This window comes from Aspergillus eucalypticola, assembly GCF_003184535.1.
Source record: "Aspergillus eucalypticola CBS 122712 chromosome Unknown BO83scaffold_4, whole genome shotgun sequence".
NCBI lineage: Eukaryota > Fungi > Ascomycota > Eurotiomycetes > Eurotiales > Aspergillaceae > Aspergillus > Aspergillus eucalypticola.
The window spans coordinates 592,888-617,732 of NW_020290278.1; the positions used below are offsets into that span (position 1 = coordinate 592,888).

A 24,845-nucleotide genomic window follows, 5' to 3' on the forward strand; every position below is an offset into this window, starting at 1 on the left:
GGATGAGTTCATCCGAAACGGTAGATTCCATATATGTATTCTGAATCGCCGCAGATTCCAGCCTTAGACTGAGCATAAGGGCGCAATCATCAGGCCCAGCGCCAGCAAGTGCCTCATTGTTTTTCGATAACAACAAGAGAGCGATGACATCCCGGATAGGCATGTGGCTGAGTCAGCCAGCTCACCGCCCGCGCAAGCTTTGATTCTTAAAGAGGACTAGCGCCGAAATTTTGAAATGGATTTCGAATTTTTGCGGGTTTCGACGAGACCGACGACTATTCCTCCCCACGCCCGTCGCCATTCTCCTCGTCTCTTTCCCCCTCTTCCGGATTCAGTTCAACTCCCTGGGTGGGTCTAATAATCACAATGGCTAAGGAAAGGACCGAGAAGAAGGACAAGCGCGAGAAGAAGGAGAAGCGCGCGGAGAAGGACGGCGTCTCCAAGACCAGCAAGAAGGAGAAGAAGGAGAAGAAGGACAAGGTCGCTCTCGCCGACGCCGTCGAGAAGGAGCTCACCACTAAGGTTCTCGATGGCCTTGATCAGGCTGCCACTGAGGCTCCTGTCAATGGCGCTGAGACCGAGCGCATGGACGTTGACAGCCGCCCCGTTGGCGCCATTGTTCCTTTTGCCAGCCCTCTGGTCGAAGACAAGAATGCCAAGAAGGTCCTGAAGAGCGTCAAGAAGGGTAAGGATATCTTTTTATCTTTTTGCATATGTCTCCCAGGAGTCCTGCCGCCTTCACTCTTGCTCCCGACGAGATGGCGTGTGGATTTGAATCACTTCTAGCCTCTGGCCCTGAGGGCTTACGATTGCCGCGTTCGGCATTGACTGCGCATCCATCTATCACTTAATAAACATTCGCTAACGTATTGACTTATGATAGCTGCCGTCAACAAGTGCCTGAAGCGCGGTGTCAAGGAGGTCGTCAAGGCTCTCCGCAAGTCGCCTATTCCCGCTGCTAACGCCAGCATCGGTGTCCCCAACGGTGTCGTCATTCTCGCCGCCGATATTTCGCCCATGGACGTTATCTCGCACATCCCTGTCCTGTGTGAGGACCACGGTATCCCCTACGTCTTCGTCACATCCCGAGCTGAGCTCGGCAACTCCGCCGCCACGAAACGCCCCACCAGTGTCGTGATGGTTGTGCCCAAGTCGGCTTCCAAGGGCAAGAAGAAGGACGGTGAGGATGATGGAGAGGACTTCACCGAGGTGTTCGAGGAATTGGCCAAGCTCGCCCAGAAGGAGGCCAAGAAGGTGAACCTGTGAAGTTTTCAGCTGGACTTCTGAATCCACCTTTTCCTTTGCTCTGTTGTTTCTTAATTATACGGCTTCTTTATGTGTCTTGTCACTTTGCTGCTATGGCTGTACAGTTTCACTTTGTTGTCTGACAAGGCAGTGCATGTCTTCGGGGTCTGGCCTTTAGGACGTGTTCATTGGGTTGATCTTTTATGATGTGTCCGTTGCAAATCCGGCGTTCTCACATGGTGTATGAAAAAAGGCAGGAAGTATACAATAAAAATCCCAATCTTGACCAGAGCCTTCGTAAGCTGTTCGTACAGAGCGCCAATGGGGACAATTCTTGCTTCCATTGTGAGGGATGGGGAGAGAGAAAAGATTGACGGCAAGAGGGGTAAGCAGGAGAGCCCGCATTTCAGGGGATTAACCATAATTGCGACTATTTTTATTGGGGGTTGCTCATCTCTGCGTGGGAAGATATCGTCGCCTTCATGGATCATTCGACATGGAAGAAATGCCCAAGGCGGCTTAGCGTGTGCCTTAATTCGGGAGGGAAAGCAATACAGAGTTAGCGGAACATACAACCAACCACCTGAAGGAGTTCAACCTTCTATGACCAGCAATGAAAACGAGCTGGGGTAAACCCAGATAGTGAGTGTAACATGTCGTGGCTTACACGAAGCTCCTTCTGTCATCCCTATCGGTCTTTATTATCCGTCTTTATCCTCTGGAAGGCCTCATTGCTTCTCCTGGCCATCTTAACTCCCGGTCCCGGGTACGATACCTCCACGACCTTATTCCCATGGCACAAGAACACAAATGAAACAGAAGGAATCGTTCAATTCACCTTGAGGTGTATATCTACCAAGTTGACAAGATGGGATTCCATTTACTTTACTGAAGCGGCCAGACGAGGCCATCTCTTGGAGCAAGAATGGGCATTCAGTTATGCGTTCTCCAAATTCCTTAATCTATTGGCCAGTGGTAGGCGTCTTTCATACACCCCATAAGCCAATCCTCTGTGTTCTAAGATTCTTGATAGGCTTTACAAACATTTGGGCTATCCCCTATGAATTCAAGCATAGTGCACACGGTATTGCCATTTCCCACGCAGCTCATGCCATCTCGGTGGTAGTTCTCTGTCGTTTGGCATGCACTCTATTCCCTGGAGCGCAAGGACGCAAGCTAGCTTTTATCGCAGCATGCCTACACATTATTTCGCCTGCTGGACTTTTCCTATCTGCTCCCTGCACGGAAAGCACGTATTCTCTCCTAAGCTTCACTGGCACTCTTCTCTTTGCTCAAAGTTTTGGTGCTCGCGGCGTCTCCACCAGCATCAAAGATAGCCTCCTAGTGCTTGCGGGTATCCTGTACGGCTTATCCACCGCTGTGCGTGGAAATGGTCTGCTCAATGGCATCGTTCTTTTCGAAGAAGCATGTCGAGTCTTGTATTCATTAACGCAGGGCTTCAGCTTTGCCAAGTTTCGCCGCCTGGTTGCGGTCGGTCTCGGAGGTATTTGCACGGGGCTCGGGTTTGTGTTGCCGCAATATATAGCCTACCAGCACTTCTGTGCCACCCACGAAGACCCGTCAAGAGAATGGTGTCATCGAACTATACCCAGTATATACAGCTTCGTTCAAGACCATTACTGGTAGGTGCCTTATCCCGCTTTTGTCAATATTCGCTGACGTATGCAGGGACAATGGCTTTCTTCGGTATTGGACTCTGTCCAACATGCCATTATTTGCACTAGCTAGTCCAATGTTGGCCATCTTGGTGTACTCTGCCATCTGGACGCTCGGGGTGGGTTCTAGGCGGAGGGAAACACCCACAAATACAACGCAGCCAGGGTTCCCGACTGGCCAACTGACAGGTCGTTTATTGCGTAGCCTGGCAGCTCCTCAGATCACCCTTGCCATTATGGTGTTTTTTTGCAATCATGTGCAGATCATCACGCGACTGGCCTCTGGTTATCCAGTGTGGTATATATGGACAGCGACTTCGATTATGAACAGATATACAGGTCCTTCATCTGCATTGAAGCGGCAGCTGGAGAAGACGAATGACCAAAATGGTTATTGGCAGATAATTGTTCAGTACATGGTGATATACGCTGCCGTGCAGGGCGTACTTTTTGCAGCGTTTCTTCCTCCGGCCTAAACCAGCATAGGCGAAGACGGTGTATATAAGTAATACTGTTCTTTAGGATACCGTGGTCAGAGGCCGGCTATATAACATCAATGTCGGCTCTAAGCTACTTTCTGGACAAACTACCATAGCCCCATCCTCTACTACAGCAACATGTGCATCATGGCAAGACGTTTGAGCTACATTGACATTATGACACAGAAAAAAATGATCAATGATCTGGTCAGTCTCTGATTGTTCATATCATCTAGATAGATACACTAATACAGGAATGGAAGGACGCAGTCCTTCTCGAAGAATAAGCCCATTCCTTCAAAACCCCCAAAAACCATTACACACGGGGAAGATCCAAAAATAATAAACGCGCTTTGCTTTTCATAACATCATCCATCAATGGCCCAAAAATCAAGCCCTCTGGTCCGACTGCAAAGCCTGGTACGGTTGCTGGTTATCGATGCCCTTCTGTCTACCGGCATTGGTACCATCAGGACCACTCTCCGCAGTCTTACGCTGGAAGCCACCCTGTGCCAACCGACCAGGGTCATTCTCACTACCGATATCAGTAGTCCAGCTAGCATTCGGCGCATCATCAGGAATATCTCCTTCCTTCAGGTTGGCACCCTTGGGCTTGCTGTCACTCAAGCTACCAGTCACATCGTGAACGTAAGACGGCGCGGCTCCAGCATTGTGCTGGCTACGGTAGCCGCTGCCACTAGCCTGAGCGGGCTGCTGCTGCTGCTGCTGGGAGTAGCTAGCACCACCGCTTCTTCCTCCTCCAGAGGACTGTTGCTGCTGAGACAGCTTCTGAGAAGCAGGGTACTGGCCCTGGCCGATACCGAGTTCCTTCTGGGCAGCAGTGGGACCACCGACGTAGCCGGACTCGGGAAGGTGAGCGCCAGGGTAGTTGCCTTGTCCGCCTAGACCCTCGGGGTACCTGTCCTGGGTGTCGGCGTTGGAGTCGAGCTTAGTGGCAGCACTGGTGTCGGTGTTTCGGACAGTGGATTGACCTGCGGAAACGCCCATGGGCTGGGCTCCGCGGTTCTGGGAGAAAGCGCCGCCCTGGGTGGCTGATTCGGCGGCCAAGGAGTCGTTGGTGATGGGACCAGAGGGCTCTTGAATAGGGTTGTTTCTGCGCTCGGGGTCGGAAGTGACCTTTGTTGTTGAAGTCAGCATCTATGCCTCAATTGTAACTTGGGCAGTGCCGAAGCAAGTGACAACATACCTTAGTGCTTCTCTGGCCAGGGGGGATGGGTTGTCCTTGGAGATCCATGGTTATAATGGTTGTTATATGAGATATAGAAGAAGTATAAAAAGAGTAGTGTTAAGAGGATTAGATTACTGGACTGGTTTAGTTGGTAGACTGATTGTTAGATAGAATAAGTTAATTGCTATCCGATCCAACAACTCATAACGACAAAAAAGCCATCTATATACTCTAGGACGAGCGAGCCAAATGAAACGGATGGCGTCAACTTCCCCGAGTCTGAGCGCTTTGCTTGAGTTCATCCCAGCACATGATGTCATACTGACATTACGATGAGTCCACCGAATTCAACAGAGAACAAGCGAACAGGTACGTCAACGAGCAGTATCTGGTCTCCAGTTGTGGCGTTGTCAATGAACTAAACCATCGAAAAGGAAGGGAGACAAAGCAAGACAGGAATTCTACGTCTTCCAGATCAGCGAACTGGGCTGTTGTTTTCTGCAGGGGAACCCGGCCCCTTCCCCCCCCCCTCTCGCCCCTTCCCCTTTTGTGCCGGATGTTGCCCTCGAGGGCCCAGACAACTTCGGTAGGATCCACCCACATGTCTGATTGCCATTTCCGGTAGAACTAATTGGGTATGAGCTCTTGCTTAGGTACTATGGTTGTTGCTATGATGTTTTTGTTCTCTCTCTATTGCGTAGATTACTAGTGGTTTGGATGCTTTGCTAGCCTCTAGGTGGTATTGCTGGTATGACGTCATGGTGGTTGGGTGCATGAGGAATGCTCTCTCTATACTACTCATCTCTTGTTACAAAGGATACGTGTTCAATACCTGGCTATTGAAGTGCATTATTGGATGCTTTTCGTTCTCTAGCTCCTACGGTCTTGACCGTGCTGTTTGACTGAAAGGTCTTAGGGTTTCTGTCCGCAAGCCGATTGGACCGGCTGTGTAGTATTGCTTAGCCTACTTGAGTTGATAGTACTAGTAGTAATATTAGTCTACCAAAGTAGACTAGAATATGAAGAAAAGAAGCTTTTATTCTATTTCGTAGTAGCAATTACAGATCAATGCCTAATGTAGCTGATCAACCAAGCACATGAAACAATTGATGCTTCTTTTACTAGTACCCGCGCGGGTAGATAATATATTTATAGTATACAAGTGGAAAATGAACCAAGCTATCTTGAACAGCAATCTAAATTGGCCCTACCAGTATACTATTCAATATAAGAAAAATGATAGTGCAATACGACCATAGGGAGAATAGTAGTAAGATATAATGGTTATAGGACATTCATTTTGGTTCATTAAATGCTCAAGTCATAATAGTACACATAAAAATAGGCCGTAGTCAATACGCCCTCCCCAACATTAACTCATAATATCCAATTCACCGGTAAAGAGCATCCCGGGGCAGACCTTCAAGGTTATCCTTGCCCTGGCGTCCAACACCACTCATGGGTTGCGTGTTCTTGTGGTATTCTTCTCCAGATACCCGGACACTGCTGCTTGCAGTTGCGGGTTCTCTCAAGGCGCTGTTGTTCTCGCCCGAAACGGGTCCTTCGCGACCACCCGAGCCGACGTTGACGGTTCTCTGGTCCATAGAGTTCCAGTCGCTAGCACGAGGGGGATCCTCGGGCAATGGCAGGTTGGACTGGGCCTTATCGATCTGAGCCTGCTTGTCGGTGTTTTCATCGATGATGGACTGGTGTATATTATTAGTATCCGTCAAAAGAGGAATATTAAGTCAAGTGAGGAATTACCTTCATGGCGGAGACGTTAGAGTTCTTGGGGGTCTTGCCATCATGAGCATGGGAGGCATGGGACTCAGGCTTGCGGATGTCCTGGATGGTGGTGTGGAAAGTCTGTTCGGACATTTTGGATGAGGTTGTGTGTGTGGTAGATGAAGTGGTAGTTGAGATGAAGTTTGTGGTTAGAGATGCGATAGATTGATTGTTGAGGATGGATTGAAAGTTGATTGATTGCTAGGATGACCCTGATGGGATCAATGTACCTTTAATATGTTGTTGCAGTAGACAAGAACCGATGGGCGTGGCTGGTGACGTTGGCCGCGACGACGTCATAGAAGCCGGCTACACCTTGGTTCGCCTTGCAACCAACCCAGCATCATTGACCCCTTCATCATTGGGGCTAACAGTGTCCACTCAATTATGGAGACTATGAGCGAATTAGACAAGTCTTGACTGGAAAATCGTTCTATTGGGTGAGGGAATATCAAGAAGTTGCCGGTGAAACAGCGTCCCCTGAAGCCTTGAAGTTGTCTGAACGATGATGGCAACAATAACGACAGTTCTCCGCATAGCAGAATGCTGATACTGTGTACCTGGAATCTATCATTCCTTCTCCTTCCTTTGACTTCTTGACCCAATTTAATTACATATTCACCTCTATTGTCACCCGGTGAAGGGACAGGAGTCGCTCTAAGCCAAGCCCCAGGTACATGGGATCAGCACACCAGTGATGCCATATGAGATCTGATACTGAAGGTAGAACAATTCAGGGACATCATCATGCAGCCCAAAGCGGGGTCAATACTCGTTGAGATGAGTAGACATGCTAAGCAGATACCTTCCCCAGTCTGAGGAGTGACGTACCACTTAGGTGTCCAACGATTTTCGAGTGGTATTGATACACAAGTCTGCAAATGAAATGACACTACTACACAGCACTGGATTCAAAACGGAGCACTGTTTTCCGATCGTTATGCAAACAAATTGCATCCGAGACTCGAATCGCGCCTATACTCGTGAATACATATCTCTGGTTGAAATAGGTGATGTTGGGCTTGGACGTTGGGCTAAGTCTAATCCAGTATAGCGAGTCTTCGGCATCTTACTCGGAGTCACAAACTTTCCATATCAGCATTGAAAGTCATATAGATACGAACTTAGACTTGATGTCCGCTTGTCTCAAGGGAAGACAATACTATCAAGGGCGACTGTCGATTGAGGACGGACCGAAAGCGATGCTTGTCACAACGCGTAGGCTATTGCACCCCACAGACGTAGCATGAAACCACTGGACTTTGTGGCAGCTCCAAGCATCGTTAGTAGCGTCAAGCATATCAATTTTAATCAGTGTTGATGCCCGGAGAACAGAATTATATCGAAGAGATCTTGTTCAGAGTCAGGGACAATCGGGGTCTCGATCGGGAACCGCGATCTCAGACCGCCTTCCTAGGGAGGATGGCAGAAATTGATTATCTCCCCGCTGATGCAGAAATGATTTCCCCAACACTCAAGCGATCAGATCGATGTTATTTTCTTAAAATCATTCTTTTCCTGCTCATATACCTTAGAATTGCTGCGCGCGTTGTAAGATGCCTAGAGATCCGTTAATTGGGCTGGTCGGAAAGGTCTGGGATCCTTTTACCCCTCATACGAGACGCCGCTGATCGAAGTGAGGGGCATGTAGCCATCCAGCGGAAAATCGACCACATTAAATAGTCTGACAGATGCCTCTTCCAAAGTCGGTAAGCTACTTAAGTTCTGCGCTTTGAATTGTGTCGGAGCACAAACTTATGGCATGTTTCACATCCAGGAAATTTCCCGTATGTTCAATCTTATTGCCGTTATCGTCCTACATCGATATAGATATCGCCCATCGGACGCCGTAATGGACCGTTTATCAGAACTGTTCTGACTGGCAAAACACAGTTTCACTACGATCGATCCCCAGCGCGCCATTGGCTACCTTCAGATAGAATGCGCCTGTCAACGATTCAATGTCTCCGATAAGTGCAAACCGAACTACGGAGGATGTGTGGAGGGACGGCGCTCTGTTCCCATTGAACTTCTGGATGTCGCAGGTCTTGTACCAGGTGCACACCAAGGACGCGGTCTGGGTAACAAGTTCTTGGATGACCTGCGCCATGCCGATGCTTTAATCCACGTTGTGGACGTTAGTGGAACAACCGATGCGGAAGGTATGGAATATTGATATCTGGGAAAATCTCGGAACGGCATCACTGATGTCGCACTCTACAAATACAGGCAAAGCTACACGAGGATACGATCCTTCACAGGATATTGAATGGCTGAGGTCGGAAATTGTACGCTGGGTTCTGGGAAATCTCATGCAGAAATGGTATGCTTGAGCGCCAGGAGCTACATAATCAGGGCTAATACCGTGCAGGGGTTCCATCAAGAGGAGGCACATGGCAGTCAGTAAGTTTGGTCATAAATCAGCCAGAAGCATCTTTCTGTGCTAATCAACATCAGAGGCTACGGCCGTGGATACCTTGCAAGCCCAGTTTTCCGGTTACGGAGGTACAAATGCGATTGTTGCCCGATGCTTGGATCGGATGGGGTTGAAAGAGCCTCTTGAGGAGTGGTCCGATGAGACCGTCGAGAAGGTCGTTGAAGCCTTCATCGCAGAGAAATTCCCGACAGTCTTCGCCTTGAACAAAATTGATCATCCGGATGCAGACAAGGTTGGTCAAATATCTCAAGTCACCATGTTGCCGTCGTTACTGACAAGGTGGACTTAGAATATTAGCAAAATCGCTAAGATGCAAGATCCTCAAACAATCGTACTCTGCTCCGCCATTTCAGAAGTTTTCCTCCGGAGGCTGGCAAAACAGGGATACATTAAGTACGTTGAAGGAAGCGAATTCTTAGATACGAGGGAGGACCTTATCGAAATGGGCGATCCCGATGGAGGCGGCCTCAAAGAAATGGACGAGAAGCTCACACAGTACGAAGACACTATATACGCCCTTCTAGTGGGCCATGCTAACATGCACATAGGCGCGTTGAGAACTTGAAAGACATGGTGCTTTATCGTTTCGGGTCTACAGGAGTTGTCCAATGCCTTTCACGTGCTGCAGAACTGCTGGGACTCGTGCCTGTCTTCCCCGTTCGCAACATCTCCACCTTCTCTTCTGGTTCCGGAACGGCTGTGTTCCGCGATTGCGTTCTTGTTGGCAAGTGAGTGGCCCTGATATGAAACCTATCGCTCCAACTGGACCTTCTGACGCCGAGCAGGAATACCACTGTGGGCGACGTTGCTCGCAAGGTGATGGGTGACGTACCCATCTCCTACATTGAAGGAGTCGGTGGCACCCGTGTCTCAGAGGACGAAATTGTGGAAGTAGGAAAGCACGATGTAGGATTTCCTGTTCAAATCAAACTGCTTGCGCCAAAGCTAACCGTTCTATTTTAGGTGCTGTCGTTCAAACCTGGTCGATAGATCCTGCTATTCAAGATTTTATGTACAGTCAACATGATAATGAAATACAAGTACTGAGATGATATAGCTCCAAGACTAGCATGCATCTTCCAGTCCGATTTAAACCGCTCCTGAGCTTTTCCCATTACTAATATATGACCCTGGTCTTAATGACCCTTCTGTCAGAGCATAATCAGTTAGCCATTCAACTGAACTCCGTGAGGTTTATAATGAATGTTTAGGCTTGCATGGGTTTTACATTGGCACTTACATGGCCTCTCTCATCATTCATTCCAATAATTGGCTCTGGTGCCTTCGGATGTTCCTGCTTCGCCTTCTTTCCATGCTGACTACCTCCCTTTTCTGTTGCTCCCTGAGGCTTTGCGTCGTTACCCCCGCCCTCCTTCCTGTCCTGCATAACAGAAGCTGATGCATCTGTTGTTGGGTCTGTGGTATCACTTTTCTCTGCTCGGTTAACTGCATTATCCTCCGGCCCAGTACCCTTCCAGTCTTTGCCCAGGCCGCTGTTTAGGCGTGCTTGCACGCTTCTCGGGGTATGAATCGCAGCCGGCTGCCAGATAGAGCGCAGTGGAAGCAGACATGGTGTTGGAGGCCGCGGTACAAGCAGATTGTGGAGCTTTGAAGCTGAAGACTGAATGCGGGTGTTGGCAGGCATATTGGCGGTTGTAGTACTGAAGCAGCTAGTAGACCTTGTGGTAAAAGTGGTTCTTATTGACGCAGCACTATGTCTTTCACGTATAGTAAGAATAATAACTTATCTGTCCGGGTTAAGTCAGAACATCCCCGCAGTTTCAATTAATACTAGCTAAGGTCCGATCGAGTTCGCCTGGAGAATCCGGCTCGACAGCTTTTGTATGACGTCTACATGCCGCAATGTACCCCAGTTGCGATCTAACGGTCATGGATAGGGCTTAGGGCATGGGGATAGCTCCCCGCCTTCTTATCGATAAGGACAAACAAACACCTGACCTGTACGTCGCAGACTGCACCATGCTTGCTTTATAATGGTCGTACGCATTTGCTACTGCAGAAGTAACGCCCCGTAACTGAAACTTAACAAAATGAAGCACGATTACTATCCAATTGAGACGCTTCCGTCGTGGATAAAGCTCAACGGGGTCTCCGTCAATGGTATCGCTTTCCGCAAATTGCAAGCAGATGATGGCACCGACAAGGGGTCTGCAATTGTTGCAACCGAGGTAAAGGCCAGTGGAAATGCAGCGAGCGACGCGGTAGTGTCGGAGGTACTTCTACGAGTACCATCTGACTTGGTCCTGTCATTTGAATTTGTTGAAGAATATTCCAAATCGGATAGACAGCTCCGTGAGGTATTAGAAGCTGTCGGGGACTTTGGAAGAGTAGGTCTATTTCCTCTTTGTAATCCGATCTCGGCCGAACAGATATCGTGTTTATGGCTTCTTCGGGGAGAGACGGATGAGCTCGTGTTAATTGTATGCTGACCTGTACAGACAGCCAGAGGCGCCATATTAATATTTCTTCTCGTGCAACTTACCCACTCTAGCCCGGACTATGCGCATGAGCGGCACCAGATTGGACTATCGAGCCCTTGGACCGAATATATGAAGTATATGCCGTCCTCTATACCTTTGCCTACATTCTACAGTGAAGAGGAGTTAGAGCTCTTGCGCGGCTCCTCGTTGAGGTTGGCTGTGCATGCGAAGATTGCCTCGCTGGAGAAAGAATTCGAACACCTGCGTCAGAGCACAGAGGGCTTGGACTGGTGTGAAAAGTATTGGTGGGATGAGGATACGGGGAAACTGACGTTCAACGATTGGAAATATGTCGATGCGCTGTACCGGTCACGCATGGTAGATCTGCCTCGGCATGGACATGCCATGGTTCCATGTATCGATATGGCAAACCATGCTCCTGAGGGGACGGTCAAGGCGTTGTATGACGAGGATGCCGATGGGAATGCAGTGTTGCAGCTGCGGGATGGACGGAGCTTGCGGGCTGATGAGGAGGTCACAATCTCGTAAGTGTTGTCTTTATATTGACTACTTGTTGGTTGAGCTTGCTTAAACTGACGATATTAAGGTATGGTGATGAGAAGTCCGCTTCAGAAATGATTTTCTCATATGGATTCCTCGACGAGCATATCACGGACGCGAGGCAGATCTTCCTTGACTTGGATATACCTGATGACGATCCCTTGAAGATAGCAAAGAAAGCATTCTGCAAAGATACACCCGGGGTCAAGATATCAACTTCCTCTAGCGGCTCAGGAACAGCCGCAGCTACAACCTGGGACAGCCCCATTATCTGGTGGGCATGCGTGAACGAGGAAGACGGGCTAGACTTTAACGTCCTTCAAACCACCGACGGCGGCAGGGAACTTAAAGCTACCTGGAATGGGCAGGAAGTGAGGGACGCAAGCTGTCTCAGGGACCTGCTAGCTGCAGATCCCCATTGGGACATCTACCAGCTTCGTGCAGTGGTGCTCATCCTTGAGCGACTGGAGACCCAATTCTTCGTCCTCCGCCAAACCGACATGATGATTAGCGAGATCCGCGAGAACGAAGACATGCGTGCTATTTTCGAACCATTTGTGTTTCAGACAATCTTGAGGTTACGAGAGCTGGAGTCCAAGCTTATGGAACAGACAATTGAGGACCTCGTTAACCAGGTACGTTACCCCATATTGTAAACCCCACACAATAAGTCAAACATAACCAAAAGATACTAATTGTCGATCCTTCAAACAACAGCGGGAAACTCTCGTGTCAAGCCCCGCAGTCAACGCCTACCTTGCCCAACAATCAGGGGACATCGAGGAGGATTTCTCCTGAAAGTGAACTACGATCTTAAAACACCCACTTGCGCACGTCTAGTCTAGCTAGTTAGCCATCTCAAACCCATTATAGCAATTAAACAATCAAGCCAAGTAACCCCTAGTTAGTCAATAACTAGTTAACGAGTAGCACGGTGCCAACCTATCTATCTGCAACCAACCAACGAACCACCTAATCAACCCCCAACACGAACCCCATGCATGCCGATCCTTCATTAAATCCTACTACTACTACTGCTACTGAGCAGCAGCAACTAGTTATGAATTAACTCAGGTTCTCGTATCAAACCCACACAATATTACCCAACCCGTAACAGCACCGTAAATTTTGGAACCACGGCCACAAAAACGTGGAGGTACCAGATTTCCACTTAGCTACTAAGCCACCACCACCACCAACCCCGGAAGATCTGAGTTTGAGTTAAGTATGAGTAGTAGTGGTAGTATCTTACCCACCGCGGGGTAAGGCGATCCTTCCAAAAAACGAGAGCGTCGGATTGGTTGGAAGAAGTGACGAGAAGAAAAGAAAAGGAATTAATTGGTCCTGGTTGGTGAAACTTTAAATTACCATTTCTGGGCAAATGCTAGTTTGCCTGGAAGGATTGACCACGAGACTACTATTTATTCTAATGCTTTAAATTGGTTTCATCACTTAAGGGACTATGTAGTGATGACGTTTGCGATGATTCATACTTGAAGTTGCCAAGGGTTGGTGATTGATGATTATTGGTGAAAAACTTGGTGCGTTAGGTTTGACGGTCCGATGTCGCTGAGGTGGTTGTCTACGACAATTTCTAGTAGTACTGGCTGAGATTGAGTTGGTGTGTTGGTAAGATATTACAGTAAGTTCGCCTGAGGGAATTCGTTACTGCAGCCCTGTGGTGGGTATCTTACCAGGCATCGATCGGATAATTTTCGCGTGCTTTGGGTCTTACCGTGAAAGTACTCACGTAAGACGGTCACTAGGTACGTACTAGGTACATCCTAGTTACATCGGAGGGGGATGTGAAGATGCTATGTAGATACATATCGGGATCTCAGCTCGTGGGGCCAGATTCATGCACGCTACAGCTACGGTCCGCCATGATCGACTGCCAGAGGCCCAGGAGACCCTGGCTAACAAGAAGGTGGTCCAGCCAGCCAGCCAGCCAGCCAGCCTTCTGGGCCTGGGAGGATTTATCGAGTGAGATATGCACAGCAGTTGCAGAGCGCCGAACTATCGACCAATGTGAACCACACCGGCTAGTCAACTGGTGCTGACTACTCTGTAATAGTCAAACCCACCACTGACAATGACCAAAAATGTCTTGCCTCAGGTGTTCATCGCGCTGATGTTGAAAACTGGAACAATAGCAGTGGGCGAATCACAACCCCCTTCCAGACTGCAGTCATTGATGGTCCATGGATATCCGCCTCCACCTCTGCGTTTTCTCGGCAAACGCTCGGCGCATGACCAACTTTCACCGAGCCACGGTCAACGTAAATGAAAAAAAGCGCTCGGAGTACCCAGGACATATTATATTAATGAATGTGATAACCACTAGTCGCTGATAAGTCAGTCGGATATCCCCGTCGGGCAGGGCGAGGGGGGGAAAAAAGTAAAAAGAAATAAGCAAAGAAAAATTGCAGCTGAGGAGCTTTTATATGAGTGATATTGAATCCTCTTGGTGTTTCCCCACTGAGAAAATAAGCAGACTCGATCTCGTTCAGGCCTCGTGCCATTCGATCAATGGGAATACGAGGATAATAATCCAGAATCCAAGATCAGGAGCGCTTACTCTCCGCGATCTTCCAGCCGCGAACACCGGGGGGGAAATCAGTGGCGACACCGCATGAGGCAGTTCATATCCAGACCCAGGGGACGAGGCCCTGACTCAAACGGGAATGGTTCGGCGAACGCTCGGATTCCCCACCCCGGTTGGGCTGGAATTGGAGAGTCAATAGTAATGGTGAGAGCAACAGATCTGCCTTGCATTTGCATGAGAAAAATTCATCATCGTCAATATTATAGTCAACTTCCCTTTTTTTTTTCCTCTCAGAAGATAGAAACTCAAGGAAAGCTGAAGATCGCTTTGTACGAGATGAATACGTTATCTGTCTGAAAAGCCACCATTCAATGTCATTTTGTAAATCAAGCGTCCGGGTGCCAGTTGGGTTCCGAATCGCGGGGAGGTGGTGGTTGGTTGTTGGCCAACCACGGTAGAGAGAAGTGGTAATATTAGAGTCTGATGGTCTGGACAGTTGGCAAAAGACTGAAGTGATCTCCATCGGGTCCCCATCCACTCTCCCACATTTGTCGGACCGCGAGCCCGGTGGAAACCGGCAAAGCTTTGCTGGCTCGGAATGCTGTGATCTTCAAGAGCCGGACCGCACTTGCGTTCTGCTAGTGTCGGTTTTGTCTGGTTCATCTACATACTAGTCCTCGTGCATTCTCCATATTCACCCCGATAATCCGTGCTTGGGAGGGGAAATAGATTGCAACCATGGGCCTTGGCAGCCATCCGTGACGATATGATTAGATATGGCAATGAACGGGACACTCAACCTTGATGATACGAGAACCCCATCGTGGATCCTATCTGACTGGTTGTGTGTCTTGATGGCTCGCCAATCACTTGCCCTTCTGAACACCCCTGTAAGGAGAATTAAATGTAGGAATCTCCGGTGGAAAGAGGCCTTATTGCACCGGTGCCATTAATCATACATTAGTGGCCGCGCTGGTCGGAGTAGGTCTGCTGTGGACTTGCCCTTGGTGGAAGTTGTTCCTGCCGCCGCCAGTGCCGAGGCGTCGACGCGGGTTGTGTCAGGGGCCTGTCAGTGCCAACTTTTTTCTCCTTTCTGATAAGGTGACAGCGAGGAGATTGATGCTGATGAGACGGAAGGGGCGGCGTCTTACTGCTACATATCTACTAGTACTAGCTTATAAGGAATTAAATGCTGTTACCTATTGGATACTACGTAGCCTCGACTAAACACATAAGTATCCCTCGTTCTCCGATGCAATACTCCGCCTCGGCTCAGCTAGTCATTTCTAGTATTTACCCGCATATCTAGATAGGTAGATAGATACCAACTAGTACTGCTACTCAGACCACTAGTAGATGAATGGCGAATCAATCAATGTAAGCCAGAGATGAAAACCAGTGCTGTGTGTCTTCATAGTATGTAATGTTACAAATCAGCTGCTGTCAACCGACAAGTGCCGAGGACCGGGGAAGAGAGTCACTCAATTCGAATAATTTCAGCGGCTCCAGACTTACCATACCGGTATTACTCCAACCCACAAAACCTTCCAAAGATTCCGAGTCAACTTTTGGAAGCCCGCCGACTGTCGGCTGAGCCAATGAGCTGAGTCCACAACGGGGATTGGCCGGCATCCCAGCGCATGACCCACAAAAGACAGCCCCACCAGCCCCCCTTTTGAGCCGGTTCAATCCTCAGGCCGCACCGCGGAACATTTGTTACCAGGCCTGATACCTTCGCCGTACGTACTTACATCGAAAAGTTGCTTGCTTCTGGTCGCTCTTCTTCTGCCCCGTCGGTCCTCTCCTTCATCCTCACGCCTTACAAACCCATCTTACCGCCACCACACACACTCTCTCTTTAGCTCTTCCCACCTTTTCTTTCTTTCAAAAGTCCTTCAACCCCGCTGTTACTATCCGCTTACCTTAATCTCGACACTACCTCCGCATCTCCACTTCTTCTCTCACACATAGAGTTACACCTAGGTTCTCCAGATCCGTCTCACTGGTGATCCCAAGGCGTTCGCATCAACTACTACTGATTCCCCCCTCGAGTGTACCATCGAATCTACTTCCCAAGTCCGGCGCCAGTCCGATCCATTTTCCCAAGGCAGATGCGCCACAGCATCCAGCCAACATGCCTGGAATTCTCCCGATGAAAGTGATCAAGGTCGGGAACGGCTCTCAGAGTCGTATCGCCCAGGCCTGTGATCGTTGCCGAAGCAAGAAAATCCGTTGCGACGGCGTCCGTCCCTGTTGTACACAATGCGCCAATGTCGGCTTCGAATGCAAAACTAGCGACAAGCTCAGTCGCCGTGCTTTCCCTCGTGGATATACCGAGTCGCTGGAGGAAAGAGTGCGCGCCCTGGAGTCTGAAGTTAGGGATCTCAAGAACCTGTTGGATGAAAAGGATGAGAAGATTGATGTGCTCTCTCGTATACATTCTTTCTCTCCTTCTTCGCGTCAGAGACCTAGTGCTGCAGCGCCGTCGCCATCTGCGCCTGCAAGGTCCAACGCCCCCGATGCAGACGAGGGTGTAATTCAAATCCCACAATCGTTGCCGCCTACCGAGTCGACCTCGACTGATAGTGCAGGAATCTCCAGTACTCGCGGTTTTGTTGGTATGTTCAACCGTTCATACTTGCTCACATCCTAGGGCCCATCTTATACAAACTCCGAATCGAGTTGAAAGCAGTTTTTGAACAAAGGCTCATGGCTAACCCCGTTAGACGTCTTCACGAATAAACTCATAGATCAAAACCGTTTGCCGTCAAATGTCGCGATCAAGTCTTTGGCCGCACCCCCGGCCATCTCCCATTCCCGCGTCGACCAGGCCATTCGCACGGCGCCCCGGCTCGTATCCGATCAGCTCATCAACATCTTCTTCCAAGAATGGGCTCCTCTTTATCCGGTTGTTCACCGACCCACTATTCTGAAAGCCTATGAACAGTACCTTTCAGGCACCGAGTCTATGCAGGGCAGCAAACACGACTTGGCACAACTGAATTTGATCTTCGGCATTGCCGCCCTTGCTTCAATGGTAAGCTTTAACCCTAAATCTAGCCAGACCATACCGGAAACTCATTGGGCTTTTGCAGTCGAGAACCAACCAGGACCCCACCTTTTTCGAAGACAATTGGTCCTCGATCCTTGAATCCATTGCCAGTGATGTATCTATTGCAACAATGCAATGCTACGTGCTCGCTCAAATGTACTGCATGACGAAGGGCGACTACACGAGCCTCCTACGCTATCGGGGTCTTGCCGTCAGTCTTAGTCAACAGCTTAGACTGCATCAGAGCCAGAAACGCTTCTCGTCGAATGCTCTCATGGCAGAAACCCGAAAGAAGGTGTTCTGGTGTCAATATACTCTCGATCGGTGAGTAGGCTCTCTCAAGGCCTTCATAACGTGTTTCTTCTCTAAACCCATTTCCAGATTCACCGCTGCTTTGACAGGATTGCCTGTTCTACTACGTGAAGAGGACATCAAGACCGAGTACCCCGAAGATATTGATGATGAAAACGTCACGGAATCGGGCTTCTTGCCCACTCTTCCTGGAGAGTCTACCCGTATCTCAAGTGCGATTGCGCTATTCGCCGGTTCGCGCGTGTTGAACAAGGTTTTGGAGGATATCTATCCCTCTGATGGAGGGTATGATATCTCTCTGTCGAAGCTACGCTCAGTTGCAGAGCAATTGGATGATTGGGTGAAGGGCTTACCTGCTCACCTCCGCCTTGAGTTTTCTCAGGACAAGCCTAGCACCAATGTTACTAGTAGCCGATCGCCCCTTTTGGTAAATACCGAAAGCCCTCCTCCTACCATCACATGCGTTTACTGACTTGTTCCTAGTCCCTCGTTTACTACTTCATTCGTTCATTGATCCACCGTCCTGCGGTCTGCTTCGGCGAGGAGCACGTCCGGTCCCCTTCTATCCTTACAGTTTCCGACTCAGCCAAGCACATTATTCAGATCCTTCAATTGCTCGATGAGAGACGTCTCTGTCTCTCTGTGAGTATCAATCGGAAGGAGCTGGTTTTCGCTACAGGACTAGGCCTTCTTTGGCAAAGCATCGGGCTGAAGCGTGACAGCAAGCTTGTCAAGGAGAGCCAAAAGTTGCTTACCGCAGTCATTGATCAATTGGAATCTGATTCGTCGTCCTCTGCCGCGGAGTTCAGCGCTTTGGCCAGTGTTTTCGTTTCTTTGAACAATAGCAGGCATGTGTCGACTGGCAAGCCGCAGGACATGTCGCCGCCCTTGCAGAGACCTTTGAAGTCCCCGAAGAAGCAACTTCAGTCGTGGAAGTCGCGCCTGAGTGAAATGACCGGTTCAAACCACCACGAAACGCCGGATTCGCCCTCCCGTAGGGCCACTATCTGCGGAGCGAGTCCCAATGCCGCCCAACGCCACATCAGGTCCTCCAGCTGGGCTAGCTTGCCACCGGACAACTTCCACGCGCTAGATGTATCTACGAACAAGACAGTCTATCCTTCGTCTTCCGGCCCGTATGATAGCAGTCATGTGCTTTCGAGCTCCGCACCCTCGGATCACCCGAGCGGACCCATCACGGTATCCGACTGGGAGGTCGTCCTGAGTGACATGGACCGCGGCTATTCGAACATCTTTACCGGGATCTATGGGGGAAGGGAGTGTGGTGAAGACAGTGGTCCCTTCGCTTCCCTCACTGCTGAGTTCGCCCACAAGGGGGATCCCATGGTGGCACCGTTGTCAGCGCCACACGCAGAGCTGCAAGGGTTGTCTCCCGAGGCATGGTCAGCCAGTAGCAATAGCGACGTGCCAGCCAACCAGGATCTACCGGCACAGAGTGTCCTCAGCTACTCCGACGAAGGCAGTGCCGAAGAGGGTGTGCCATACAACGATCTGCGGCTGTCGCCGGAAGAGCAGGCCAATTTTCTGGGCTCGTTCCGGAATGTCATGATTCCGGCGGTGGAAGATGAGGTGGATGAGTTTGGGCTGATCAACGGCTGGGATCGGCGACTGGCTGTCTGAGCTATCGTGCTCGGAAGACCAGCATTTTTCATGAAACGGAATGACCTTTGGTTGTAAATGGAGTTTCTTCTGTATTTTGGGATTGTAAGGGTGAAGCGAGAGGATGTCTGTGTTCTTTTTTCCTTGTTGTTTTCTCTCCCCATCTGTTTCGTTCGTGATACCTGGTCGGTGCAGGGAGTCTCGGTTTCCATTAGGCACTCTACACAGAGTGGCTGTCGGGGGTCATACCCCGACCCATTGTCCCTATAATGTTTGAGTATATAGTATCTTGAATGATACATCTTCAAGTATGTCTGTTGTTAGTAATCATATCCCTGTGAATCGGATGATTGCCGCGTCTTGCAATTCAGTTCCAAATGTTGCCTGCTAAACTCTCTGGGTCCAGGATGTTAAGACGGTAGCCATTGCTTGCACCCTACTATAGAAATCTCAGACTCACATGAATTGAATCACATGCACCTGCCAAGAGATAGTATGGTCATCCCTCACATGATGATTGTAGAGCAGCGCATATTCCTAGTAAAGTACTCCTGCATACTTCGAACCAGATTGCATATGACTGCAAACGACTGAACAGAGCGAGCCTACCACTACTAAGTATTTACACATGCGTCTCACAGGCGCCCCCAACCCCGGTCCGAGCATCAATCAGAGACAGAGAGTCCCGAGCGCATGCCCCGAACGGCACACGGATTGGACTAATCGGGGAAGCCGTTCAATCTGAGCGGCCATGAATGAACCTCGCAAGCTAACTAGTAGTTACTTCGATAGCAGTAACCCGGACATAACAACGTTTTCAATCGGCGACTGCACAACTCTAGCTGCATGAGATGATTTTCTAGTTGCGACAAGGATTGACATGGGCCTACTACTACTACTACTACTACTACTACTACTAGCTACCTACCAAGTACTTGTTACAATGGAATGGCCAACCATCGCTATGTCTTCTTTAACGGTACACACCTAAGTACTGACCTGTCTTGCCCTGGATGAAAAGCATCGGACATGCAAACCCCTGGAAGCAAAGCAATGAGAGGGAAAAATTCTGCTGCGATGCGTGACCGATGAATGCCACGTGTTCCCGCTTCATAATCTAATCACTTGACCTGCTAGATATTTATTTTAGGAGATATGTGCTCCGAAAGCTAGACTAGATGGTAGTCTACAATGTGGTTGTTGTTGTTGTGGTTATGATTATTGATGGAGACTGGGCTGGAATCCGGACTCCGTAAAAGCGTGGGCAAGGAAAAAGCGGAGAGATAGTGACTTGCTAAGGTACCCCGTTGGCGGAGCAGCGTCCTCCGGGACCCAGCGGACAGAAACACACGGGGGTGACTAATGGGGCTCGTTCGAACGAATAATGCTCCGGAGAATTGCTATGTTGGGGGAGGAATCCGCCTATAGGTATTTGATTTCTAGCCCTGGAAATAATATATGGTGGTGGGTGAGTAATTATTGCTATAGAAACTCGAAGTGTCAATGGCCGGCGGGGTGAAGAGCATTTTGTAAGAGGTTGAGTAGTTATGTTATCTGAGAGTTGTAGGGCCAACTCAGAAATTTGCGTGTTTCGATATGACAGGTTACAGGGCTTAAAGGTAGACAATTGGTCGAGGGGAGGAGCAATGCAGCTCTTGTCCCTGCAATTATCGAGCAAGTATGTAATGTTGAAGGGGGAGCTTTCCTGGTGGCGTTTCGGAGGGATACTTCCAGACTTCTCTCATATAGCTGACGGCAAGCAAGATGATGGTGAGCAGAAGCGAGCTCTTGCTATTCTTCATCAATTTACTAGTCTAGTATAGATGAAATGATAATATCAATGTTGTTCTCTGTAGTAGCTCTACCGTACTTCTGTTGAGAGCTGAGAAAAAAAATAGGTTGCATTGAATTCCGGAGGGACCGCCCATTGCCTGAGGCAGCGGGGGAGGGGCAGATTGTGCATAACATCATCATCATCATCATCAATCAATCCATCAAGTATACCACCTTCAGTTGAGGACCTCGAGAGCTTCAACCCAAACCCCCCGTACCACCATCATCTCCGTCACACCCTCCAGCTTAAGATTCCAAACTATCTACGGCCCAAGATCAATCAATTGCCTGGCAATAGCCGATCCCGAGTCCGACAGAGTAGAAAAGAATAGCCGTGGACAGCGAGTTTGTAACCCCCTCCGAGCAGCCGGTGAAAGAGAGGTGCCCCACCACAGACATCATTGCCCCCCCACCTTCCCTTTCTCACCCTCTCTCTGCTCTTGGTCGCGGTTGCCCTCCATCCCACTCCGCTCGTCTGGCTCGCTTTTCCCCCCTCCCCCCTTCCCTGTCATCCTTTCTCCCTTCTCTCTTCTCTCTTCTTTCTCTTCTTCTCCTCTCTCAGTCATCTTTCTCCCTTTCCTCATCTCGTGGTGGTCTTCCCTTTGGTGTTGATTGTTTGTTGGATCATCCCGCTACCTTAAAAAAAAGAAGAACTTAGTTGGATTTAAATAGTATGGCCCCTCCCCTCATTTCTTCCCCAACAACTTTCAACTTTCCCCCATTCAACCTCCCTCTCTAACCTTCCCTCCTTCTCTTCTAGACACAAGCAATCATGGGTTACAACGACGTTGACCAATTGGCCATCAACACCATCCGCACTCTTGCGGTATGCATCTCCTGCTTCCATTCTCTTGCTTCCTTATCCCACACCCATCCGATTCCGGTGTGACGGAGAGCTTCTCCAGAGCTCCGGCACCGGAAGCCCATTCCTGGTAATCACAGGGTCTCCACGGAGCACAGCCTCCCGCGTGGATGATTAGCTATGTGTAGCTGCTATCTCCTTGGAGCTCCTTGTCTTACTAGCCGTGGGTTGCGGAGTGGTCATTCCTTCAAGGAACTATTGGATAATAGTCATATTTGAAACTAATCGTCCTCTAGGTGGATGCCACCTTCAAGGCCAACTCCGGTCACCCCGGTGCCCCTATGGGCATGGCCCCCGTGTCCCACGTCCTCTTCAACAAGTTCATGAGCTTCAACCCCCAAAATCCCGACTGGGCTAACCGTGACCGCTTCGTTCTCTCGTAAGTTCCGGCCTGCACCATTACTGTCCAAGCAATCGGTTTACTGATTCCTTCACAGCAACGGCCACGGCTGCATGCTCCAATATGCTCTCCTTCACCTCTTCGGCTACCAGGTCTCCATGGATGACCTGAAGTCCTTCAGAGTATGTATCCGCCGAGAGTTCTTTCTGGGGGGCCCATTGTAGTCATGTCCTAACCATTCTGCTCGTGTAGCAACTCGACAGCATCACCCCCGGTCACCCCGAGGCTCACGACACCCCCGGTGTCGAGGTCACCACTGGTCCTCTGGGTCAGGGTTTCGCCAACGCCGTTGGTCTTGCCATTGCTGAGCGTCACTCCGCTGCCGTCTTCAACAAGCCCGGCTACACCCTCTTCAACAACTACACATACTGCTTCTTCGGTGATGGCTGCGCCATGGAGGGTATTGCCAGCGAGGCCGCCTCCATGGCTGGTCACCTGAAGCTCGGTAACCTCATTGCTATCTACGACGACAACGGAATCTCCATCGGTAAGCTTTAATTCAACACCCTTGATCCCTTCAGGATTATTACAACCATACTAATTCGCTATTTTTTTCACAGACGGTGACACCAAGTGCGCCTTCACTGAGGATGTTATGAAGCGTTTTGAGGCCTACGGCTGGCACACCGAGTACGTCAAGGACGGTGACAACGACCTTGAGGGCATTGAGGCCGCCATCAAGAAGTGCCAGGCTGTCACTGACAAGCCCTCCGTCATCCGTCTGACTACTACCATCGGTTTCGGTTCCAAGCTCCAGGGTACTGGCGGTGTCCACGGTAACCCCCTGAAGGCTGACGACTGCGAGGGTGTCAAGCAGCTCTTCGGCTTCGACCCCAAGCAGACCTTCGTCGTTCCCCAGCAGGTCTACGACCTCTACCACAAGCACGCCGCTGAGGGTGCTGCTAAGGAGCAGGAGTGGAACCAGCTCCTCCAGAAGTACGCTTCTGAGTACCCCAAGGAGCACGCCGAGCTCACCCGCCGTCTCTCCGGCAAGCTTGCCGAGGGCTGGGAGAAGAGCCTGCCCGTCTACAAGCCCACCGACGCTGCCGTTGCTACCCGTAAGCTCTCCGAGGCTGTCCTCGAGAAGATCCACGATGTCGTTCCCGAGCTTCTGTCCGGCTCTGCCGACTTGACTGGCTCCAACAACACCCGCTGGAAGAACGCCGTCGACTTCCAGCCCCCCGAGTACAACATCGGTGACTGGTCCGGTCGCTACCTCCGCTACGGTGTCCGTGAGCACGCCATGGCCGCCGTCATGAACGGTCTCGCCGCCTACGGTACCGTCATCCCCGCTGGTGGTACCTTCCTGAACTTCGTCTCCTACGCCGCCGGTGCTGTCCGTCTGTCGGCCCTCTCCCGTGTCCGCACCATCTACGTTGCCACCCACGACTCCATCGGTCTGGGTGAGGACGGTCCTACCCACCAGCCTATTGAGACTCTGGCTCACTTCCGTGCTCTGCCCAACTGCATGGTCTGGCGCCCTGCTGACGGCAACGAGACCAGCGCTGCCTACTACTCTGCTCTGACCTCCAAGCACACCCCCAGCATTCTGGCCCTCACCCGTCAGAACCTACCCCAGCTCGAGGCTTCCACCATCGAGAAGGCCCTCAAGGGTGCCTACGTCGCCCTCGAGGCCCCCGACGCTGCCGTCACTCTCATTTCCACCGGTTCCGAGGTCAGCATCTGTATCGAGGCTGCCACCTACCTCAAGGAGAAGCACGGCATTGCTGCCCGCGTCGTCTCCGTTCCTTGCTTCGAGGTCTTCGATGCCCAGGACAAGGCCTACAAGCTCCAGGTCCTCCCCGACAACATCCCCGTCCTCTCCGTCGAGGCTCTCACCACCATGGGCTGGGAGCGCTACGCTCACGAGCAGTTCGGTCTCAACCGCTTCGGTGCCTCTGGCCCCTACAAGGATGTCTACAAGGTAAGCTACAAAATACATATACCCCCCCCCCCCTTAATAACGGCCTATGCTAATTCACTTTACCACAGAAATTCGAGTTCACTCCTGAGGGTATCAGCAAGCGCGCTGTCGCCACCATTGACTTCTACAAGGGCCACACCGTGCGCTCTCCCATCAACCGTGCTTTCCAGCAGATTCTGTAAATGTCTTGCGGTGGCATCGTGATGGTTTGTACTGAATCATGTTTATGAGTATCCGGGACGATGTTGATCCCTGTGGGCGACGATACCCCTGGGAGAAGTCCTAATTTTTAACGACTTTTTCTTTGAAGATAAAAATATATGCAATCTTTCTTATTCAATTTCTTGGTTTTATGATAGTTTTTATTTTTCCTTGGTAGATTTAGAGGGGAATTGGTCTATGATGGGAGTATACTAGCACCAGTTTTGGCTTTCAAGTGGACTTGGACAAGCTTCACCGGCAGCAACACCGAACTAAGCGCATA

General features: G+C 50.1%; 9 protein-coding genes across 9 annotated transcripts; 6 read left to right on the forward strand and 3 right to left on the reverse strand.

Moving 5' to 3' along the window:
• Window positions 1–269: 269 nt before the first annotated feature.
• On the forward strand, window positions 270–1,530 carry BO83DRAFT_434545 (small nuclear ribonucleoprotein complex protein Nhp2). The gene is made up of 2 exons (XM_025535803.1): window positions 270–685; window positions 884–1,530. The coding sequence occupies exons 1-2, from the start codon at window positions 367–369 to the stop codon at window positions 1,264–1,266; spliced, it is 702 nt and encodes a 233-aa protein (XP_025391578.1). The 5' UTR covers window positions 270–366; the 3' UTR covers window positions 1,267–1,530.
• A 306-nt stretch (window positions 1,531–1,836) lies between these two features.
• Window positions 1,837–3,303, forward strand: BO83DRAFT_405745 (DUF409 domain protein; the record flags this gene model as incomplete). Its single annotated transcript, XM_025533834.1, has 4 exons — window positions 1,837–2,220; window positions 2,279–2,888; window positions 2,935–3,219; window positions 3,261–3,303. Exons 1-4 carry the CDS (start codon window positions 1,899–1,901, stop codon window positions 3,301–3,303), a joined length of 1,260 nt encoding a protein of 419 aa, XP_025391579.1. The 5' UTR covers window positions 1,837–1,898.
• Window positions 3,304–3,603: 300 nt separating this feature from the next.
• BO83DRAFT_375361 (uncharacterized protein) lies at window positions 3,604–4,763 on the reverse strand. The gene is made up of 2 exons (XM_025530437.1): window positions 4,608–4,763; window positions 3,604–4,537 (listed from the first exon to the last, which is right to left on the reverse strand). Exons 1-2 carry the CDS (start codon window positions 4,653–4,655, stop codon window positions 3,791–3,793), a joined length of 795 nt encoding a protein of 264 aa, XP_025391580.1. The 5' UTR covers window positions 4,656–4,763; the 3' UTR covers window positions 3,604–3,790.
• A 1,112-nt stretch (window positions 4,764–5,875) lies between these two features.
• Window positions 5,876–6,604, reverse strand: BO83DRAFT_434548 (uncharacterized protein). The gene is made up of 2 exons (XM_025535804.1): window positions 6,354–6,604; window positions 5,876–6,295 (listed from the first exon to the last, which is right to left on the reverse strand). Exons 1-2 carry the CDS (start codon window positions 6,465–6,467, stop codon window positions 5,981–5,983), a joined length of 429 nt encoding a protein of 142 aa, XP_025391581.1. The 5' UTR covers window positions 6,468–6,604; the 3' UTR covers window positions 5,876–5,980.
• Window positions 6,605–7,857: 1,253 nt separating this feature from the next.
• BO83DRAFT_354218 (Ygr210 GTPase family protein) lies at window positions 7,858–9,959 on the forward strand. The gene is made up of 11 exons (XM_025529091.1): window positions 7,858–7,966; window positions 8,026–8,083; window positions 8,152–8,161; window positions 8,268–8,536; window positions 8,604–8,697; window positions 8,746–8,777; window positions 8,832–9,043; window positions 9,101–9,306; window positions 9,360–9,539; window positions 9,597–9,717; window positions 9,775–9,959. Exons 1-11 carry the CDS (start codon window positions 7,931–7,933, stop codon window positions 9,799–9,801), a joined length of 1,245 nt encoding a protein of 414 aa, XP_025391582.1. The 5' UTR covers window positions 7,858–7,930; the 3' UTR covers window positions 9,802–9,959.
• On the reverse strand, window positions 9,796–10,636 carry BO83DRAFT_434550 (uncharacterized protein). The gene is made up of 2 exons (XM_025535805.1): window positions 10,052–10,636; window positions 9,796–9,959 (listed from the first exon to the last, which is right to left on the reverse strand). Exons 1-2 carry the CDS (start codon window positions 10,454–10,456, stop codon window positions 9,948–9,950), a joined length of 417 nt encoding a protein of 138 aa, XP_025391583.1. The 5' UTR covers window positions 10,457–10,636; the 3' UTR covers window positions 9,796–9,947.
• Window positions 10,637–10,825: 189 nt separating this feature from the next.
• BO83DRAFT_375366 (SET domain-containing protein) lies at window positions 10,826–12,675 on the forward strand. The gene is made up of 4 exons (XM_025530438.1): window positions 10,826–11,159; window positions 11,271–11,797; window positions 11,860–12,448; window positions 12,531–12,675. The coding sequence occupies exons 1-4, from the start codon at window positions 10,863–10,865 to the stop codon at window positions 12,609–12,611; spliced, it is 1,494 nt and encodes a 497-aa protein (XP_025391584.1). The 5' UTR covers window positions 10,826–10,862; the 3' UTR covers window positions 12,612–12,675.
• A 3,435-nt stretch (window positions 12,676–16,110) lies between these two features.
• On the forward strand, window positions 16,111–19,655 carry facB (C6 transcription factor FacB/Cat8). The gene is made up of 5 exons (XM_025530439.1): window positions 16,111–16,976; window positions 17,085–17,395; window positions 17,454–17,734; window positions 17,792–18,149; window positions 18,206–19,655. The coding sequence occupies exons 1-5, from the start codon at window positions 16,493–16,495 to the stop codon at window positions 19,361–19,363; spliced, it is 2,592 nt and encodes an 863-aa protein (XP_025391585.1). The 5' UTR covers window positions 16,111–16,492; the 3' UTR covers window positions 19,364–19,655.
• Window positions 19,656–21,667: 2,012 nt separating this feature from the next.
• Window positions 21,668–24,843, forward strand: tktA (transketolase tktA). Its single transcript, XM_025530440.1, has 7 exons — window positions 21,668–21,846; window positions 21,936–22,001; window positions 22,274–22,416; window positions 22,475–22,559; window positions 22,630–22,924; window positions 22,998–24,361; window positions 24,430–24,843. The coding sequence occupies exons 2-7, from the start codon at window positions 21,948–21,950 to the stop codon at window positions 24,541–24,543; spliced, it is 2,055 nt and encodes a 684-aa protein (XP_025391586.1). The 5' UTR covers window positions 21,668–21,846; window positions 21,936–21,947; the 3' UTR covers window positions 24,544–24,843.
• Window positions 24,844–24,845: the final 2 nt, after the last annotated feature.

Coding starts and splice junctions, on each gene's coding strand:
- BO83DRAFT_434545 (XM_025535803.1), top strand. CDS start 367: ATGGCTAAGGAAAGGACCGAGAAGAAGGACAAGCGCGAGAAGAAGGAG. Junction 686..883: donor CCTGAAGAGCGTCAAGAAGG/GTAAGGATATCT, acceptor GACTTATGATAG/CTGCCGTCAACAAGTGCCTG.
- BO83DRAFT_375361 (XM_025530437.1), bottom strand. CDS start 4,655: ATGGATCTCCAAGGACAACCCATCCCCCCTGGCCAGAGAAGCACTAAG. Junction 4,538..4,607: donor CTGGCCAGAGAAGCACTAAG/GTATGTTGTCAC, acceptor TCAACAACAAAG/GTCACTTCCGACCCCGAGCG.
- BO83DRAFT_434548 (XM_025535804.1), bottom strand. CDS start 6,467: ATGTCCGAACAGACTTTCCACACCACCATCCAGGACATCCGCAAGCCT. Junction 6,296..6,353: donor CTAACGTCTCCGCCATGAAG/GTAATTCCTCAC, acceptor AATATACACCAG/TCCATCATCGATGAAAACAC.
- BO83DRAFT_354218 (XM_025529091.1), top strand. CDS start 7,931: ATGCCTAGAGATCCGTTAATTGGGCTGGTCGGAAAG. Junction 8,537..8,603: donor TGGAACAACCGATGCGGAAG/GTATGGAATATT, acceptor CTACAAATACAG/GCAAAGCTACACGAGGATAC. Junction 9,307..9,359: donor ATGGACGAGAAGCTCACACA/GTACGAAGACAC, acceptor ACATGCACATAG/GCGCGTTGAGAACTTGAAAG.
- BO83DRAFT_434550 (XM_025535805.1), bottom strand. CDS start 10,456: ATGCCTGCCAACACCCGCATTCAGTCTTCAGCTTCAAAGCTCCACAAT.
- BO83DRAFT_375366 (XM_025530438.1), top strand. CDS start 10,863: ATGAAGCACGATTACTATCCAATTGAGACGCTTCCGTCGTGGATAAAG. Junction 11,160..11,270: donor CTGTCGGGGACTTTGGAAGA/GTAGGTCTATTT, acceptor TGACCTGTACAG/ACAGCCAGAGGCGCCATATT. Junction 11,798..11,859: donor GATGAGGAGGTCACAATCTC/GTAAGTGTTGTC, acceptor GACGATATTAAG/GTATGGTGATGAGAAGTCCG.
- facB (XM_025530439.1), top strand. CDS start 16,493: ATGCCTGGAATTCTCCCGATGAAAGTGATCAAGGTCGGGAACGGCTCT. Junction 17,396..17,453: donor TTGCCGCCCTTGCTTCAATG/GTAAGCTTTAAC, acceptor GGGCTTTTGCAG/TCGAGAACCAACCAGGACCC. Junction 17,735..17,791: donor TGTCAATATACTCTCGATCG/GTGAGTAGGCTC, acceptor ACCCATTTCCAG/ATTCACCGCTGCTTTGACAG.
- tktA (XM_025530440.1), top strand. CDS start 21,948: ATGGGTTACAACGACGTTGACCAATTGGCCATCAACACCATCCGCACT. Junction 22,560..22,629: donor ATGACCTGAAGTCCTTCAGA/GTATGTATCCGC, acceptor CTGCTCGTGTAG/CAACTCGACAGCATCACCCC. Junction 22,925..22,997: donor CGACAACGGAATCTCCATCG/GTAAGCTTTAAT, acceptor TTTTTTTCACAG/ACGGTGACACCAAGTGCGCC.